At 35.3% G+C, this 20,883-nt stretch overlaps 1 protein-coding gene across 1 annotated transcript; it reads left to right on the top strand.

Moving 5' to 3' along the window:
- The first annotated feature begins 210 nt into the window (after nucleotides 1-210).
- Nucleotides 211-16,311, top strand: LOC110034045 (probable inactive purple acid phosphatase 2). The gene is made up of 2 exons (XM_020738282.1): nucleotides 211-1,063; nucleotides 14,495-16,311. The coding sequence occupies exons 1-2, from the start codon at nucleotides 359-361 to the stop codon at nucleotides 15,740-15,742; spliced, it is 1,953 nt and encodes a 650-aa protein (XP_020593941.1). The 5' UTR covers nucleotides 211-358; the 3' UTR covers nucleotides 15,743-16,311.
- The last annotated feature ends 4,572 nt before the right edge of the window (nucleotides 16,312-20,883 follow it).

Here is a 20,883-nt window from a genome sequence, read left to right on the forward strand (position 1 = left end):
TCATTTTCATATAAAATATATCTGCAGATACATCCAGAGTCCGAACATAATAATTTTTCCTCATTTTCATATAAAATGTATCTGTTTTCTTTAATTTTTTTGCCTTTTTTATTGCAACTTTGCCCTTTTTTTTGTATGAGGTTAAAATAGCCGCATCTTTTTTTTATTCTTCACTTCGATCACTGAGATACTTCGCTTATTTTACAATTTTTAATGGCGATGTAAAATCCCACGAACACCTCCACCAAACTAATAATTGGTCTCTCCCTTCCAACCTTCGACTCCGACCTCTAACTTGTCTCAGATCCTGCCTAACGCCCACGCCAGAACCATCGCATCTCCAACGAAGTCTTCTGAAATGCCTTCTTCCTCGGAAACCCTGATATTAACTCTTGCTGCCATCCTCTTCATTTCCATCTCCTTCCCCCACATCGCTGCCACCATCATCCTATCCATCTCACCCAAAACCTTAACTAAAGCCAACGACACCGTTCACATCAAGTGGTCCGGCATACCATCTCCATCCTCCCTCGACTGGCTTGGCATCTACTCGCCTCCGGAATCTGCCAACGACAACTTCATTGGTTACATCTTCCTCAACTCATCCTCCTCATGGCCTTCTGGTGCAGGAGAGCTCCGCCTCCCCCTTGTCAATCTCCGCTCCAAATATACTTTCCGTCTTTTCCGATGGACGCCGGAGGAGGTGAACTACCGCCACCATGACCATGATCACAACCCGCTTCCAGGCACGCGGCATCGCTTGGCGGAGTCGGAGGAAGTGGGGTTCGAGGGAGCTTCTGCTCCGGACCAAGTTCATCTGGCATTTACTGACAAGGAAGATGAGATGAGGGTGATGTTTGTGACCGGGGGTGTAGAGGAGGCGTTTGTGAAATATGGGTTGCTGGAGAAGATGATTAATATTGTTGGGACGAAGGTGACTAGATACGAGAGAAAGGATATGTGCGATTCGCCGGCCAATTCGAGCTTTGGGTGGAGGGATCCAGGGTTTATTCATGATGGAGTTATGACGAATTTGGAGAAGGGGAGGAAGTACTATTACAGGGTAAGTTTTGTTTGTTTTTTTTTTGTTTTTTTGTTCATTGTTGAGATTCCTATATACCGTGGATAGCTAAGAATCTATTTTTTTTCATTCGAGGTGCTGAATTTGATATTGTGCTAACATTTCTGTGAAGCTTATAAGTTTTCATGTTTACTGCATCCGTTTACTATACTGTAGTTTCTTCAGGCACCGAATTCGATAAGAAGCTATAATCACTTGTGATGAATTAAGAAGTTCCATACGCTTTGGTTTTAGTCGCTTTTTTTTTTTTTTGGGATTGTTATGCTTGTCCTCGTTTTTAATTTCTCGGCCTTTCTGCCAGATACTTTCTTATTACGATAGGGATGAAGCCTTAACCTTGTGTTTTTGATAGCTGATGAGTGAGGACATAATACTCTAGATTCTCTTAGTTATTTCCTTTTCTGTACATTGATTCATATTCATCCTTTGTTTATGATATGATCTGAAAGGTAAGCATCTACAATTTGAAGAGTAGGCGATCTCTCCCAAATCCTACAATATGAGAGGTGGGAAATCTTTCTCAAACCCTAATCCTAAGATACAATATTCAATCTCATTCATAAACCTAACCCTAAATATAATAAGTCTGCCCCGCCCCCCTACCCCACCAACACACACCCCAAAAAAAAGGCACTCTATCCTCAAAGTGGGAATATGTGAGAGCATTCATCCTTCTGGACCATAACGATCTCTATTTCTTCATTATCTGCCTCCTCGTCATACACTATGAGAACTTGTAAGTTTCGATCATTGCAATGGTGTCCTAAAGTAATCTTCTCATCACAGCGAAAATATAAATTGTTGGCTCGCTTCTCCTTATATTGTTCTTTGTAAGGCGCTTGAGTCTTGCTCTTTATTGTAGCCCATTATTTTTGTCCGTTCAACCTCCGTCTATACTTCCACTGTCTGAGATTTTGATAATGTCGTCGCTGTAGCAGTTCAGTGCGACGCTCCATCTATATTGCTCCTATTGGCCTTCATCATGTGGTTCTTATCCTCTTCCATATGGGCTAGCTCCATCATCTCTCTTACTTCCTGTGGTCTCAATAATCGGAGTGTTGCCCATATGAAGGGCTTTAGGCCCTTCATAACAGTTTTCTCTAATCCTACTTTAGTAACCCCCCCCCCACCTCCCAACTTCAACAAAAGCTCGAATCTCTCCCTATAATCCATGATAGACACATCCTGAGTCAAGGCATTGAATTACTCGTGAAGTCTTCTTCCCGAATGGCTCAAAAACGTTCCAAAAACAATCCTTAAGTTTCTCCTACGAATGTATCGGGTATCTAGCCTATTTCTATTGAAACTAGGCTCGAGCACTGTTTGGTAGCATCATTTAAAGAGAATTTAGCCATGGATTTAGCATAAATCCAGCACATAAAAAAAATAAAAATTAAATCCAATGCTCTGTTAAATCCAAATTTTTTGCTTTCTGTTTCTTTTCCTCCATTCCGTTTGTTTTAAGATGTAAATACTGATTTTGTAAATTTGATTGTGAGACGAATTTATTAATTTTACCTGCCAACGTTCGCGAGTTCATCTTCGTCGCACTGACGATCAAATTTACTAAATTTCATAAATCCTATTTAGCATGAATTCAGGTTGCATCCAAACACCGCCTAGGGCTTTCCCCTACAAACATAACCCTGTCGTCATGAGTTTTTCTTTCTCTAGTTCATTTACCATGAAATATCGCTCCACCCGATACACCCACCCATGAGAGTCTTTCCCCTTGAATATCATCATCTTTAACTTCTTTAAGTCTAGTATCTTCACCACAACTTTCTTTTCCTTTGAATTTATTCCCCATTTATTGAGGGTAAAACTCACTCTTTCGATCACGGCCACATCCTTTTTTGAATTAAATTTTTTTTTTTGCACTTCTCCATACCCCTTGCATAGCTCCTTCTCCTTATTTCAGCCTTGGAAATTTGTAATTTACCCTTCATCGGAGCCCTGGAAGGAGGTTCTCAATGGTGAATGTTTTTTTCTTCGTGTTCCGCTGATCCCATCTTCTTCCTTTTCGATTTAGTGAATGAATATCCGGTCAACTCTTAGGTAGGGTTTGCAAATTGAATCGTTGTTGGGGTTTTGGATTGCATCTTAATATGCTTCCTCAACATTTCCTCCAAGCTCTCAAATCTGCCCTCAACTTGGTTTTCCATGGATAAAAACCTATCATTTATGGAGCTAAAGTTTCCTTCCATGGTGGAAAAGTTTTCCTTCATCCCAGATCTGATTTGGTTCATCTCTTTCTCTAATGTCCTCGTCAAATCATCTACTTTCTTAGTTGTTATTCTTTACAGAATGATTTTCGATTATGAAGGAGGAACTATTGTATGCTGAAATTTTACCTTCTGCCGTGCAATCCTGTTGTCTGTATTTTACGATCCCATTGTTTATGACCCCACTAGCTCTTTCGCTGACTGTATCATTAAATGGGACAATATCATGACAAAGCAAGATGGAAGTTTCGGGTCTTTGTATATTCTTTTGGGATCCTTTAGAAAGGGTTCCTCACGATCAGAATTTGTGCTTTAGCCCTGCACGCCGCACGAGGTTGTGGGCGCTGTAATCGAATTCGACGTCTATCTTTATAGAATGTGTGGAACTCCAAAACGTCGCGATATAAATTCCTATATGTTGCTCTTCGCGAAACTCTTGACATAATAATCCTTTGTTGTCTCTGCTGTCTCGCAAAAATAAAATAAAATAAAATAAAATAAAATAAAATAAAATAAAAAATTTTAAAAAAAACAAGAAAGAAAATAAAAGAAATAAAAATCTTTCCAGCTACGATCTTGATCTCGAGGATTCAGTGCGCCTGTAAGCTGCAATCTCGTGATTGTTCCTCAGGAATCAAATGCCCTGTTACTAATTTTATACGATCTGACATCAAAATTTTTACGCAGAATACAGGAGATAAGCTCCTACAATTTGAGAGTTAGGCCATATCTGTCAATGCCTACAATTCGAGAGGTAGGAATTCTTTCGCTAACCCTAAACTTAAGATGCAACACTCAATCTCATGCATAAACACAATCCTAATCATAATAATCCTATTTATTCCTAACAATAGTAATAACGAAAGGCTAAATTTCCTTTAGCCGTATAAAAGAACAAATTGCCTATAGGCTAGGCACTAGCGTAATAATTTATTGTATTATTGGAAAACTGTCCAAATTTCTAATTTTTATGCAGCCCTTTCCTGTTCAAATTTATACATCATAGGGAGCTTATCGAAATGAGTTCTTCATTTATCTGATGGTAAATTTATTCCCTTCAATTATCATATCATAGGTTAAAATGTTATTTATCTGCCTATTTCTTTTTTTTGTATTTAACTCTTCATTTATCTTCTGGTAAATTTATTCCCTTCAATTATCATATCATAGGTTAAAATGTTATTTATCTGCCTATTTCTTTTTTTGTATTTATCATTCTTCAGGAGTCATAATAATGCTTTCTTTTTTAATTATTTCTATTGTTAGCTAGGTGCGAGGACTTATATCAACTTTTAATTAGGCGGACTGATGTTTCGTATGTTTATTACTTTAAACCTAAGATTTTGAATGATTTGTTTTAATTTCTACTGCGTTTTTTCTTTTTTTCCTTGCCTTGCCCTTTTTCCCATTCGTTTCTGCCCTTATTTACAGCTAACGTGTCTCTTTATATCTACTATTGTGATTCTCTGATGCAATTTTTCCTTGTCTCAGCGTGTAATTGTTTTGGGGCAGCTTTTATGGATTCCATTATATTTTTTTTAAATTACTTTGGTTTTTATGTGGAATCAATCCCAACCATACCAAGTTATACGGCTGCGACCCCCAAACGCAACTTCCCCCTTTTAAACGCCGACAACGATTCGAATCAAAACATGCTTTTCTGGCCGGCAGATTACCTTTGCAATTTAAATCTTTTGATAAAATTTTATGCAGCTCTGCATTTGTTTATCTATTCGACACAAGCTGTAATTCCTCGAAGTTCTCAATGCACCGCTTTTTCCATTAAGAAATTTTTTTATGCTCTACACAAAATTAAAACTAACTGTTTTTCTTGGTTATGTCATTTCTTACGTTTTCGATAAAGTTAGCAAGGAATATTCCATTCTATGGACTAAATTGGTTGAATGATGCTTATTGGTTTTGTGAGGACTATATTATGTATGATGCGTTTAAAAACCCATATAATTTTGTTTGCTTGGAAATTCTCTTAAATTGATAAATGACAAGCTTGTTGTTTTGGTTGATGTTCTCTGGAATCTTGTTTGATATATATCCTTTTAATTTATAACTGGAGATTGCTCGAGCTTGATTGACATCCATAGAGTCTAAGTGGCATTTGTGTGAAACTTTTGAGAACTCATTTTTGCTTCACTAACGAAAGCAGAAGATCTCTAGGGTTTCATTGGATATGATTGGAGGTTTTTAAAAATGCTGGATTTATTCAGAAATGGTTTGAGATTGCAAGGGCTTCATTGGAAATGGTTAGAGGTTGTTAGAAGTCACTGGAATTTTTCAGAGGTGGTCAAAGGTCATTTGTTGGTAGCCATCTATTATTTTCTAGTTCATCTCAATTAGGTTGCACCACATCTGTTTTTTGTATTAGTGAGAATATTTGTAGTATAAATTTTTTAATATTTTTGTATAAAGTATCAAGATTTATGGTACTTTTGTTTACTTTTAAACCATTTATTATTAAATTCGAAATTTTAAATAATTCTGGAAAAAATGGAAGCTATTTTTATGTTGGACATCCTAAGTTTTGGGTTCTTAATAGAATGTGATGTTACAAATAAAATTCACCCAAATTAGAGAAGAAATTCACAATTGTTAACATTTTGAATAATTTTTATCTCCACTTTTAAGGCTTATTATTCCTCAGGATTTTAGGATTTACCTATGCCATTTCCTTTAATTTATTTTTATTTTTATTTGTTGATTACTATAGTCCCATACCTTAAAGGAAGTCTTTAATTTGCTACAATTGTGGAGCCTGAGGAAATTGTTAATTTGCTAGTCTCGTATTCTATAAGAAAACTTTGATTGCCATATGAACAACTTTTAGAATGTGCCAATTGCCATAGCATTTGGACTGTAATTTATAGATTACATATGTTGTAGCATTCCTTTAGAAATTATAAACCTTAAGGTTGAATTTTACTGTCGAAGTGACGGAGAATAGGAACATGATTTTGAATGGATCCAAGAGAACCTTGAGAAATTTCTTATTTTTGATCTTTTAGGGCTAATACATAGGACCCTTAAGGCGTTTTAAAATCATTGAGTATTATTCATTTCTAGTTTTTCTATTTGTTTTTGTGTGTTTGATATTGGATGTGTATTCTTTGAAGTTTCATAGGTATTGATGACTACTTTGGAGTTGAGTCTCTTTTCATTAGTGTGAGGCTTTAATCTTCTTTTTGGGTGATTTCTATCATTACTCTTACTATTAATGTGTTTTTCTTACTGTGTTAAAAGACTAAAATTTTGTTGGGTGTGATACATGATTGATTTTCTTCTGTAATGAATCTAAATCTTTGTTGAAGTTTTATATTCATTTATTAATTTTCATGTGAAATTTTATATTTTGATGACTATTATTACCTTTTTATTTAAAATGAATGAAGTTTATTGGTTTTTGTTACATCAATAGTGATCAATTTTTTACTGTAGTTCAGAAATTTTATTCCAGATATTGCTTATTTTGTGTGGCTTCATTGTGCATCTTAAGTTAAGTTATTAAATCCTAAATCCTAGACTATCCTACATTTACAAGATATTCAAACACTCTTAAAATTAGGTAATTTAAATACGTGCTTTTTCTAGTCGATTCTTGATTTCAATAAAAACATGACCAATGAACTATTTAATTGAAAATATATTTTCACAAGATAAACTGTAATTTTTTTTTCCATTGTAGTGCAAATGCTCTTTATGAAAACTTTATTTAAAGTTGCCAGACCATACAAATGTTAACTTATAAATATTAGTAAGTTTTAACATGTTAATTTTTAATTATACAAATAGGAGGTGTAAATACACATTACAACATCTATTAGAAAGGAAATAAACAAAAACATGATATATTAGAAAAGGAATAGAATAATTGAGTCCAAGCTAATAACTCAGAATAATCAAGAATTAATAATGGCTAAAACTAGCCATTAATAAATATTCTAATACTCCCACTAAAGTTGAAACATAGATGTCAGTTATGTTCTACTGGATTTGAAATTGTCGAACTGTAATCGTGAAATGTTCTTTTTGACAATATCTGACAACAGACCGCTAGATGACACAAACAAAACACAAATCTCCCTGACTTGAGCTTTTTTTTAATGAAGTGTCGGTTAGTTTCAATATGTTTGGTGCAATCATGTTCGACTGGGTTGCGAGCAATGCTAATGACTACCTTGTTATCATTGAACAATTGTAGAGGAGCAGAAACTGTCATACGTAGTTCGTGGAACATGATGCATAACCAAAGTGATTCATAAATTTCAAAGGACATCGACCGAAATTTGGCTTCTGCACTGCTCTGAGCAACTACATACTGCTTCTTGTTTTTCCATTTGACCAGGTTTACCCACACAATTGAGCAGTACCTCGAGGTAGATCGCCGATCATGGACAGATCCGACCCAACCCACGTCTGTGTGAACCATAATAGAACCAGAAGTATGGTGGGAAAAAAACAAACCAAAGCTTGATGTGCCTATTAAATAATGGAGAATCGATGGACAGCTTGAAGATAGTGCTCAAAGGGACTATGCATGAATTTACTGACTATCCCAACAACATGACAAATGCCAGGGCATTTATGGCAATGTAGATGAGTTTCCTCATAAAAAAACTAGTAGTGAGCCTTGTTTACAAGAACTGTATTGGGAATATTAAGAAGTTTTTCTTTGAGATCCATCGAAACAGCCACCTGTTTGCACAGGAGAAGATTGTTTTCAATCAAAAGGTCAATCACATATTTCCGTTGAGACTGACAAATGCTCTGAGATGGTCAAGCAATATCCATGCCTAAGGAGCACCACAGAGATCCTAAGTTCTTCATTTTAGAGGAAGCATCAAGAATGCCTTTCAGAGACTTTAACATAGGTAAATCATTACATGTGAGAACAGTATCCTCAACGTAGACAATAAAAATAGCTACCTAGTTGCTGGAGGGATGTTGGAAAAAGAGTGTGTGATCCGATTGAGCTTGAGTGAATCCATTGCCTACTACCACCTTTTTGAACTTACTGAACCATACTCGTGGTGATTGCTTCAATCCATAAAGAGATTTTTGCATCCTACATACTTGTCCCTTAGAGGCAGTGAAGTCAAAGCCTGAAGGAAGAGTTGTGTATACCTCTTTAAGATAGCCATTCAATAACGCAATCTTGACATCGAGCTGGAATAAGGTCAATAGAGATTCACTCCAAGGGATGGAAGGACTCGAATGGTGTTTAATTTAGCAACTGGAGCAAATGTCTCCTCATTGTCAACTCCATAGGATTGTGAGTACCTTCTGGCAACCAACCATGCCTTTTTGAGTTCAAAGGATTCATCAGATTTAAACTTTTTGCTAAAATATATCTGTATCCCACTGCTTTCTTGCCCAGAGGAAGATCAACTGTGCCTCAAGTATGGTTCCGCTGAAGGCCATTCATAGCCTTTCTTGCCCATGATAGTAGTTTTCCAGGCAGGGTTTTTTAAGACAACCTCAATAGTACATGGAAGCTAATGATTGATCAGGGTCGTAGCAAATGTTCTATAGGTTGACGATATTCTGCGAAAAGAAACATAGTTTATCATGGGATAGAGAGAGTACGCCTAATTGCTTAACTTATCATAGGAACTAACTTCCTCATATGGAGTAGGAGCAGTGCTGGGATGTTGTTTGGATGTGATTCAAGGTTTAACAAGGGGTTAGCACGCTCTAGAGTAGGTGCATCAGAGCGAGTTTGTCGAGTGTAGACACGGAGATTGGGAGGATGTGCTGGTGGAATCAAAGAGCTACTTAGTGGTAGGGGGAAATGATGGGGGGGGGGAACATTCACAGGAGTAGGGTAAGGCACAGTGTCCAAGAACTCTAGCTCCCTCTCGTTGGAGGCCGAGTTAGGAAAGTAGGAAACACTTTCAAAAAAAGAGACATCAACACTCATATTGACTTTATTTGTGGTAGGGTCAAGACACCGATACCTCTTTGGAGTGGCAGAGTATCTGAGGAAAACACATTTTATAGACTTGGCATCAACTTTACTCCGGGTTGGGGTTGTGTTCCAAACAAAGGTTGTGCATTAAAAAATTTTGGGATATAAAGTGGAAAATACCCGATTGTTAGGAAAACACGATCTCAAGACAGCTGAAGGTGTACGAAAGTTGTGAATGTTGGGATTCAACTTTACTCCGAGTTGGGATTTTGTTTCAAACAAAGGCAGTGCATTCAAAAATTTTGGGATTTAAAGTGGAGAATACCCAATTATTAGGAAAACACAATCTCAAGACAGCTGAAGGGGTACGAATGTTGTGAATTTTTGAGGGAACTCTGTTGCTGAGCTAAGTGGCGGTAAGAACTATATCATTCTAGAAATTATTATGGACATTAGAGTGAAACACAATGGAGCGAGTAATGTTGAGGAGATGTCGATTTTTTCTCTTGGCTATCCCATTTTATTGGGGAGTGTTAGTACATGAACTATGATGGAGGATGCCCTTACCATCCCAATATAGAGTTAAAAAATTCATAAACCATGCCAATTTGAATGGCTTGAATAGGACTTTTGAATTGGGTCAAAATGAAGGTGTGGAAGTTTTTGAAAGTGACAACAATTTCAGATTTATCTTTTAAAGCATACACCCATGTTATCCTAGTGTGGTCCATCAGTCAAAGGAACCATCGTTTATTGGTGTAGTTAGCAGTGTGAGAGGGTCCCCATAAGTCATTGTGAATAAAAGAGCGGAAGTTTTTTAATTGTGCGGTGAATAAGAAACACGATGATGTTTAGCTAACTGATGAGTTTAACATTTGACATTAGAAGGATTATTATTTGTAAACAGCAATGAATATAATTATTTTAGATGCTGGAAACTAAGATGACCTAAACGATAATGTAACAACATAATAGGGCATTTAGTGGATTGAGATAAACAATAACTACTGGGTAGAGTGTTCTCGTTCTTCCTGGTTTTTTCTTGAAAGAAGTTTAGCAGTTCCAATCATCATTCTCGAAAGACAATCTTGAAAGACACAAATATTTGAGGAAAAATGAGCAACACGATTAATATCATATGTCAGTTTACTGATAGATAAAATGTTACACTTTAGGCGAGATACATGTAATACAGATTCCAGAGTTAAACCTATTATTAAAACAACAGACCCTTTATCAACAATGGAATTTGGGACATATTAGCAATTTTAACAATATCTTTCTTGGAGCAAAGATAGTATGTCGAGAAGGCTTGAGAGCTTTCAGTCATGTGTCCATAGCACCTGAATCAATGATCCATGGACTAGAATAGGCAAAAGGAGTGAGTGTCATGGAATTGATACCTTGACTAAGGTGAGAGGTCAACAGGCCAGAAGAGAGCATACTAGATCCAAATAGCTTGATTAAGTTCTCCATTTGACTTTTAAGAGAATTGGAGGATTTCAGATTGTTAAGGGTAGAGGCCGGTGTACTGTGTTGGATTCAGAAATTGTAGCAAGGCCATTGATAGTGGATGATTTGGCCAACAATTTTGATGCAGGTTTCTCATGGGACTTCCGACAGTTATCATGGGTGTGGTTGGGTTTGTGACAATAATCATAAGTGGGATAACCAACCTGAGATTGAGCACTATTAGAGACCAAGGCAGATACACCAAGCATGACAAGTTTCCAGCTCTCTTCGCTACAAATCTAAGTGAAAGCAGCGCGAGTGGAAGAAAGAGGATCTCGGTCAAGAACATGGCCCTAGACTTTGTCAGGGTTTTTGTTGAGGCCTGCCAAAAATTGGAACATGCGGTTCTTTTCTATACTTCTTTGGAAGAGAGATAGGTCGGCTGGAGATTCCTAGGTATAGTCATAATACATGTCGCATTCCATCCATAATGCAATTTGATCATTGTAGTACTGGGTTATGTTGATCCTTATTTTACCTCATGGATTTTTTTAGATATCTCATAGAATTTGCTGGAATTCCCTACATTTGAGTAAGTATCAAGGACTGCGTCTAGAGGGCACTAGCGAAAGGAAAGAACATATATGATCAGCCAATCAAAGTCTCCATGGAGTTGATAAGCCACGATATGACTATGAAATTTCATATGCTGGGTCAGTCCTTGGAGGTTCATGAATCGCACCAGTGAGATAACCGAATTTTTCATATCTTTTGATGAACAAGGATACATATTGAGACCATTGGAGAAAATTACTATTATTTGGTTTATGATTTGTAATTAAGAAGTTCATGTTGTTTTATGTTCTCCTGTCTATAGAAGAGCGAATGTTGGAATCGATCCTCCGGTGGCATCAAGTTCACTTAAGGAGTCTGTCATGATTCCAACTGATTCAAAGGAGATGTTGAGTTGTTGAGACATCGGACGATTCGGGAAGCAGGAGTGGTTTAATCCGACTTAGGGATGAAGCTTCAATCATGGAAAGAGACCCAGCTAAATAGCCTTTGTCCGGGGCTGGAAACACGTCTATTCGGCTAGACTGATGACTGGACGTACGCCAGGTTGTCTAGAAGGGAAGAATACCACTATACCGGTGAACCTGGAGGGAGATCGAGGAGTCACACTCTGTTTTTGGCGGTTGGACAGTCAGGACGTGCCTTCTGGACCAACATCCGACTGACAAGAGTTAAAAACAACACCTTGAAGATGCTCTAGCCGACTGGACTGGAATCGGAGATAGAGACTACGAGATCTAGCTGGCTGGAGGAAGGGAAGGAGCCATCGGAGCAAGGAGAGGCCAGGCGGCTAGGTCAAGGCCATGGCTTTGATACCATGTTAGAATAGAACCTAAGGTAAATTTTATTGATACAAAAAGATGTATAAATACCTATTACAAGATCTATTAGAAAGGAAAGAAATAAAAACAAGATACACTAGAAAAGAAAATGAATAATAGAGAATCCATATTAATAACTCTGAATAATCAGGATTTAGTAATGGCTTAAACTAGTGATGAATAAATATTCTAATAATGATCTTACAATTAATCACTAAACACAAAAAATATTGTAAAGATCACAAAAGATGCCCCCAGGCAATGCACTTTTAAATATAGATAAGAAATTGTCCAAAAAAACATTGCAACTTCGGTTCATCATCTGCATAGAGCTACTCAGTACATCATTCAACCTAAATGGTGTTTTATGTAATCAAATTTAATTTTTATTATTACAATTCATCTTCTCTTATGTTAACACTTGATTATAACAAGTTCTCAAGTTAATATCATAACAAAAGCTATGTCGCCCAACATACTGTCCACTTGTGATATAAGTAAGTGATATTTGATAATAATTTTATTAATTATTTTATTATCTACACACTTTCCCCAACTACCATCTTTCTTAGAAACAAGTATAGTATGGTCAACACAATAATTCATATTTTCCCTAATAACTTCTTCTTGAGCAATCCATCCACCTCTAATTTAGGCTAAATATGTTCAATTGAGTTCATCATGCTATGTGCCAAGCTAGACAGTGATAATGTAGAAATTAAATCAATGGTATGTTGCATGCCCCTATGCGGTCATAATTCATTAAGAAGATTATCAGAGCATCAGAATATCAGAACATATATTATTAAATTAGATAATACTTGATTAGCATCCTCAGGCATAGTCAATTTTTCTATGAGTCACTTTTTTTGGCACAATTTTATATAGGTGAAACTCCTATTATTTACTTTCCTAGTAGCATGTTAATTTAAAATATTAAAATATTCTTCGAAATCTGGGGAGCATTAGAGTCACTTGCAGATAACATAGAATTGCTCTTTTGTGGATTTCAGAATTCTTATGTCACTATTCTTCAATGCGAGTAACATCCAAGTCATACAATCATGGCTTAACCAAAATGATATATGCAACATTTATTGCATCGCATGAAATCTTATTTATATAGTAGCAAGTTAAATAGGGACTAAATATCTGTGTCACAAAAGTAATAGGTTTGTTTTTCTAGGCTATCTTTGATGGTTGTGGATGTGGTTTAGATTTTAAATTCATGTAATCAATTGTGGATTGAGCTGCAATATTCACACCACCACTCCCACTATGTATAATAAATTTCTAAGTTTATCATCACGCTTGAAATAAATATAAGATGAGGTTAATTTCCAATCAGATTTAGCTTTAGGTCCATTTATGATTCATCACACAAGACTTCAATAATTGTCAATCTTGGTATCATCAAAATCACCAAAGTATTCTTTAAGATCATGCACACCATCATCGTTATTAATTTCAATATTTTTCCTCCACATTAATATGCATATTTATACTAGATCATTATTATAATCATTAGCTTGATGATATTTAAAATATGATTTTATCGAAATTTATATCCTAATGTCGTAGCAGCACATTTTCCCTTTAGTTTTCTTTTTAACAATGGTTTTACAACCCTTCGATAAATCAGGAGCAATAATCTAAATTTGACTATTTTGGCAAGAAGTATATATAGTAACATATTTAGGAACAAAAAAAAAATAATATTTAGTCAAAGTCTAATGCAAGTTAAAAATCTTGTTTAAGTAATGGAATGTGATATGGACCTAGATGTTATTTTTTTCTCTTGATATTCATTCTCTGGACTAAACCCAAATCTTCAATCATTTCAACATGCAACAATAATAATTCAGAATTTTTCATATAGTTTGTTATAGTTTTTTGTCCATCATGTTAAAGAATTAAACTTATCAAGTATTTATTTGATCATGATATGGAAATGACATTTTTTCTCTTCTAGCAGTTTTTTCATTTCAACCCAAGTAGTTGTAGCTTCTATTTCCAATGTTTTTATGCTTCTCTATACTCATCCACCTTGCTCAGTTAATATTAGTTATACCAATTTCACTTCTCACCTACCAGATATTATTTTCCGCTCAAAGAAATTATCATTGTCCAGTTCATAGAAAAAAAATCTCTTGCTCAGTTAACATTGTTATGCCAATGTCACTTCTCACTTACCAGATCTTATTGCCGCTCAAAGAAATTATCATTTGTCCAGTACATGGAAAAAATATCTCTTGGATCACAAAGTCAATTTTAACCTTCTTAACTATTTCATATTCTATGCTCTTCATTAGCTATTATTTCATTAACTTGCTTCTCTCTAGGAATCTGCTAGTATCAGCCGTATGCTATTTTTCTCTCTGAAGACGAATTTATTTTCATTGTTGATTCTAAACTTGTCCAGGTTGGCAGTGATGCTAGAGGGTGGAGTGAAACTTACAGTTTCATATCTCGTGACAATGAAGCAAATGAAACCAATGCATTTCTTTTTGGGGACATGGGCACAGCTGTTCCCTATTCAACTTTTTATCGCACGCAAGCGGAGAGCAAGTCAACGGTGAAGTGGATTCTTCGAGATCTTGAAAGCCTAGGTGATAAGCCGGCATTCATTTCACATATTGGAGACATCAGCTATGCTAGGGGATTTTCTTGGATTTGGGATGAATTTTTTAATCTTATAGAACCCATTGCTTCAAGAGTTCCTTACCATGTTTGCATTGGTAATCACGAGTATGACTGGCCATTACAGCCTTGGAGGCCATCATGGTCTTGGGGTCTCTTTGGAACAGACGGTGGAGGTGAATGTGGTGTTCCATATAGCCTAAAATTTAAAATGCCTGGAAATTCCTCCCTTCCCACTGGAACAGGAGCTCCAGATACACGGAATCTGTACTACTCATTTGATGCAGGTGTTGTTCATTTCCTCTATATTTCAACAGAAACTGATTTTCTTGAAGGTAGTGATCAGTACAATTTTATCAAAGCTGATTTGGAGAGTGTCAACAGAGATAGAACACCATTTGTTGTTGTCCAAGGCCATCGGCCCATGTACACAACAAGTGATGAAGTAAGGGATGCACCATTGAGGGAGAGGATGTTGGAGAACCTGGAGCCACTTCTGATAAAGAACAACGTAACCCTTGCTCTATGGGGCCATGTTCATAGATATGAGAGGTTCTGCCCTCTGAGAAACTATAGCTGTGTGGATGTTGCTTCAGGCTCTTTACCTATGGCTGCAACAGTACATGTGGTAATCGGAATGGCTGGACAGGATTGGCAAGCTCAATGGAAGCCCAGGCCGGATCACACCGACGTCCCCATCTTTCCACAGCCAAAACAATCAATGTATCGTGGGGGTGAATTTGGATACACAAAGCTTGTTGCTACAAGAGAAAAACTAACACTAACCTACATTGGAAATCATGACGGTGAAATGCACGACATTGTGGAGATTCAGTCAGGCCAAATTTGTAAGATTGGTGATGGCGAGATTGGCATTGCCAAGGATCTTAAATTATATTGGTATATTCAAGGAGCAGGTCTTTTGATACTTGGGGCCTTCATAGGCTACGTTATGGGGTTTTTAACTCGCTGCAGAAGGGATGTTGTGCTTAGAAATACATGGACTCCGGTGAAGAGCGAGGAAGCATGAAAGAGTTGTTTTGTGTGACTCGTCAGTGTACAGATTGCATAATTTCAAAAAATATAAGTATTGGACTACAAGAGTTTATTTGGCTGGTATTGTGTTTAGTACATGTAAAAAAGAAAAAAAAGCCAACTTGTAAGTTTTCCATCATATTCAAGTTTCCAAGACGACCATCTTATGTAGTTACTGTTGTTGCTTAGCAATCCGCTGTGACCAACCAGATAATTAGACATCTCATGCAGTTCTGTGGTTATGCTTGTAAGTGGCAACATTTGCTATCAAGCCCTTGGCGTTTGGTATTGTACACACAAAGGAGTGGAAGATATGGTATGTTTGTTTTTACAAGTTAGCTACTATTTTCTATTGAGTTTCTGTACAAAAGGTTTAGTATGTGGAAAGTTTTATTACTGTCGTGCTGCTTGGTTACCTATATTTTCTTTGGTTAATAATTCTGTACTTTATTATGCCAATAATACATTACATTTCAGAGTTCATACACAATCAACAATTTGCTTGCTTGCTGACAATGCCATCTTCTTCAGACTCCAATTAAGCCAATCTTACTGTGATGCTCTTACTTGTTTGTGGTATTGTTTATCTGAGATGTGAGATATTTTTACTTATTTTGCGGCAGATGTATAAATTTTGAAGTTTCCAGTACTGTTTGTTTAATTGCTTTAATTTTTTTTTTCTTACTCTTAACTGTTAAAGAATACCAATATTACTAGAAAACAATCTCTCTTATTTTAGACTTTATCACTACTGTTTTGCGTGTTTGATTCATACTATTCTCCTAATTACATTATTGGGCAGTATTCAGCTCTATTGTAGAGCATCCTTTCAATGAAATAGTGAATTCTATGGTCATGACGTAAGTATGGGCTGACTTATTTGAAAAACAAATAAGATTGGTATATGAGCTATTGTCCTTTTATTTTTGAATCGAAAGAGAAATTTCAACAAGCATGTTAAACATTCCTTTCTTTACTTTTTGCTGTGTTCGACATGCATGTGTAGATATTTTCTTAATTTATTTTAATTTCTGGACAAATATCTGACACATGATGTTATGTCAGATATTAAGCACTTTTAGTTTTTGAAGCTTTTGTTTCTGCTTCAATAAACTTTTGTGACATGGTTGGTGCTTCATATTTAATGGAAAATGGAGATATCAAGGACGTTTCTCTTTTTTTTGGAATCATGGAGAAAGAGATTGGGTAGGGCAGAAATAAATGGAGGAGAAAACTTTTACATTCCGTGTCAAAATTTTAGGGATTTTCCCCTTTTGATAATTGCTATTTTTATTATTATTATTCTTATTAGTTTCTACTATTAGGATTACCTATTGTTGGTAATTTCTATGGCTTTCCTTGATGGACTTATGTTATTTGTCTTGTAACCGAGTCTCAAAAAATTGCAGGGAAATAATTATTTTCCCCCTAAAAAAACTACATGATATCCCATCTTCTTCTTCGAAATGTTGACCTAATCTCATGGAGATCATCAGTGCGGGTTTGTTGAGTAACTTCTGCCACTCTAAGGTTCACCTAATACCATCGCCTTCATGATCCCCTGCGATACAACCGATTATAGCTCGCTAGGAAGGAAATGGCTAGATCGCACCTGGGTAGGAAGCGATTGGATTGTGTCGTTCGGAAACCCCTCGCAATACAGTTGTGCTAGATCGCACCTGGGTAGGAAGCGATTGGATTGTGCCGTTCGGAAACCCCTCGCAATACAGTTGTGCATAGAGTGCAATACAGTTGTGAAGTTGGGAAGGCAACGATTGGATTTAAGCATTCAGAGACTCGATGCATCCCTTATCCTTCTTCGGATCATGCACATTCTGTAGGCTGACCCGACATGCAATTACACAGATATTTATATTCCTTAATATGCCAAAAACTTGACCCAAATTATGTTTAGCGACTGGTGAGAACAAATGTAATATGATAAAAATTAAAGAAATAGTTTTCTCACTAGGGGTACCACGCACGTATACGTATCGTTTCAAGTAATATAGAGTTTTCTTTAAGAACCCTAGTATTGATCCCACTGGGAAGACTAAAACAGAAAAACAATGAAATGAAATGAAATACAAGAATTTTAATTTTAAGAGAACTTTACTTAAGATTGTAGTAAATATTTAAAGATGAAAATCAAGTTTACTAATTTCTACAAAATGCAAGTAAAAGTATATGTAATGACTCTAAGCAATATATAAAAGATGCTTTCTCTTTACAAATAATCCATAATCAGTATAGGATTTCAATATGTTTAGGAACTTAAATAAGGTATTGTGATAAATAAGAGCATATCTACTCTTTACCTCGTTCGAGCATAAAGAACATTTGTTAATCTAAAGTTGGTGTTGGCATGTTTAGTAGTGCTGGGTAAGTTCTAGTCTCTCACTCCTAGATACCAACTGTGTCCTCTCTATAGTGTTGGGTAAGTTCTAGTCTCTCACTCCTAGATACCAATTGTGTCCTCTCTATACCAGTGACCCTTAGTTCCAATCTCTAAACCAAATTGATAAAAAAATCTAGCATATCATCTTAGAAACATCAGTTCTACACCCATCAACTCTTATCTCCCTATTTATTTTTACCCCACCTCGAACCATCGCGATTGCTCTTTCTAAGGTAGAATGCGATACTTACAAGTCAAGAAATCTTAGCCCTTTCGGGTCTATAAGTTCCTTAACTGGTCTTAACAATACAAGTGGCCAATTTATAAAGTAAATGAAAGACCAGTAAAAATATCATCACAATTTTTATGATTAAAAGAAGTTCCAAAAAAATTCAAGTCACCTACTTGATCACTTCATATTACAGGGAGAAAGAAAGAAAACTACTCATAAATATGGAGATAACAAAATAAAACATTTTTATAAAACTCAAACTCAAAGTACAAGACTTAAAAACAAAGATACAAATACTTATCTGGAATGTTTTCTCAAGCACTCCTTTGAAGTTCTCTGACTTCTCTGACTCCAACAACACACAAAGACTCACATACAGAAATAACAAAGACTAACAAAGAAAACTTCTCAAACACTTAACACACTCGCTTACTATGAGACTCTATAGATCCGACCCCCTAGCCTCTTGGAATTAATCCATATTTATAGAGCTTCAAAAATGTCCAAGGGTTGCTTCAGACATCTCTTCAAAATTCGGCTTCATTCAATGAATCTTCTAGAAAGTAACAATGGTGCCTAGGCGCCAGATCCTGATGCCTAAGCGCCAGTTCGGTTGGTTTGATACTTTTCTTCAATTTAGCCCATTTTGCTCCTTTTTGATGTACTTTTGCTCATATTTACTCTTAAAATCTTTTGCTTGCATCTGCAGCAAAAATATTAAAATATTCTTAATTAAAACATAATATCCTAAAAAATTGAGTGTAAAATGTACATAAAAAATAAATAATTTTACTATAGATCAATTTCTCCAAACTTAAATATTGCTTATCCTCAGGTAACTCTTTTAAGATTTCTATAATTTTTGTTTTATAAGTGCAATAGTAAAACTTTAGAAAGTTTTTTAATAACTTAGATTAAAACTAGAATGTAAAATATTTAATAGTCAAGTCTAAAAATTCTGATTTTCTATTTATTTAAAAAATAATTGTAATTTGACATATTAAAGATGCTTAGAAGAATTATAAGAAAAAGAATATCATGAGAACTTCAGTAGTAAGGATGCTAATACTTCATAAATAAACTTAGAAATGTAAATAAGTCCATTTCCTTAAGATGATTTAAGTGAAATCAATTTTTAATTAGGCATCTCCTCAAGCTTCTCCTCAAATATATTTTGCTCTTTTTTTTGACAGGATCATTTTCAATCCCTTTTTTTTCTTTTTATGTAATGTGAGGATTGTTATATCTTGATAGCCTTTGATGATTTTAAACTTTACCATCCTCTTCTTAAGTTAAAAATCTTCCACATTTTCTTAGTTGATAAATGTGTATTAAACTTAAACAAATTTTTCATAAAGCCTCAATTCTTTCTTTTCAAATAAAAATCCAAAAATCCTTAACACTTTCAAAAAAATAATTTTTTTTATTTTAAATAGTAAAAGCATAATCTTATAAATATCTCAAAACCAGAATTAATCTTTATTATTGAATTTTTTTACTTAAGTTTACTATATTATTTATAAATGCAAAAATATAGTAATCTCAAGTTATCTCAACATTCCACGGGTTATATTAAAATAATTTTTGAAAATAAATTTTACTTAGGACATAAAGTTCAGTTTAACACAAATTTTCTTCCCTCTCCCAAACTTAAGTTTTAAATTAGATTAAAATATTTCAGCTTATAATAAGCCTAAAGAAAAGGAAAAATATTAAAATTTCTAAACAAGAGATCAGTACAGGTACAATTAATAAAAATAAGCGCTGAGTAGTAGACAATTTAAATTAAAACAAATTCATCATAAAAAGCTTGAAAATATAAAATTCTACTCTAACACATATCCATTACTAAGTAAAAGAGTAACAAAAGTAGCAGTGAAAATAAAAGTACAGAGCAAAAAAAACATACATAAACTGTCCAACATGAGAAAGATCTAAAAATCATAACTACTACAAAATAGAAAATAAAGTCTAACCCTCTTCCTCCTCCTCATCATCATCATAATCAAAGGGGATATATTCATCTGTAGACTTGTGACTCTTAAAAGGTGTAAATTGAGGGCATGTAGGAAATTCAACTAAATGGTCTCCCTTCATGAATTTCACTAATGCCTCATCATAATCAGCATCATAGTCACTCTTTCTCCGAACAAAATATGTCATATGATCAAATTTATTTTCCATATCTTCTATGCGACACTGCATCAAAAAATATCATTATGGTGTTCCAAATGTCTCTCACTTAACACATCCCAGCATCTAGATGGAGGCTCAACATTAGTAGAAGTAGAAGTTATAGAAGTAGAAGGTCTGGAAGTAGAAGGTAGATCCTAAGCTCTATCTCTAGGTCTTCCATATACATCTACATTTGCCTTCCCAATGGGCTTAAGTGGCCTTAACTTCTATTCCCAAGATTCAAATTTAACTCCAAAGTCAATGCAAATAGTAAATATCAAAGATGGAAATCCAAGACCTGAAGTAGCATAAATATGGAGATAACAAAATA

This window comes from Phalaenopsis equestris, unplaced genomic scaffold, assembly GCF_001263595.1.
Source record: "Phalaenopsis equestris unplaced genomic scaffold, ASM126359v1 Scaffold001338, whole genome shotgun sequence".
NCBI lineage: Eukaryota > Viridiplantae > Streptophyta > Magnoliopsida > Asparagales > Orchidaceae > Phalaenopsis > Phalaenopsis equestris.

Bases quoted from the DNA above. Each gene is read 5' to 3' on its own strand.
- LOC110034045 (XM_020738282.1), top strand. From the start codon at position 359: ATGCCTTCTTCCTCGGAAACCCTGATATTAACTCTTGCTGCCATCCTC. The intron at 1,064-14,494 runs GTAAGTTTTGTT...AAACTTGTCCAG, and splicing joins GGAGGAAGTACTATTACAGG to GTTGGCAGTGATGCTAGAGG.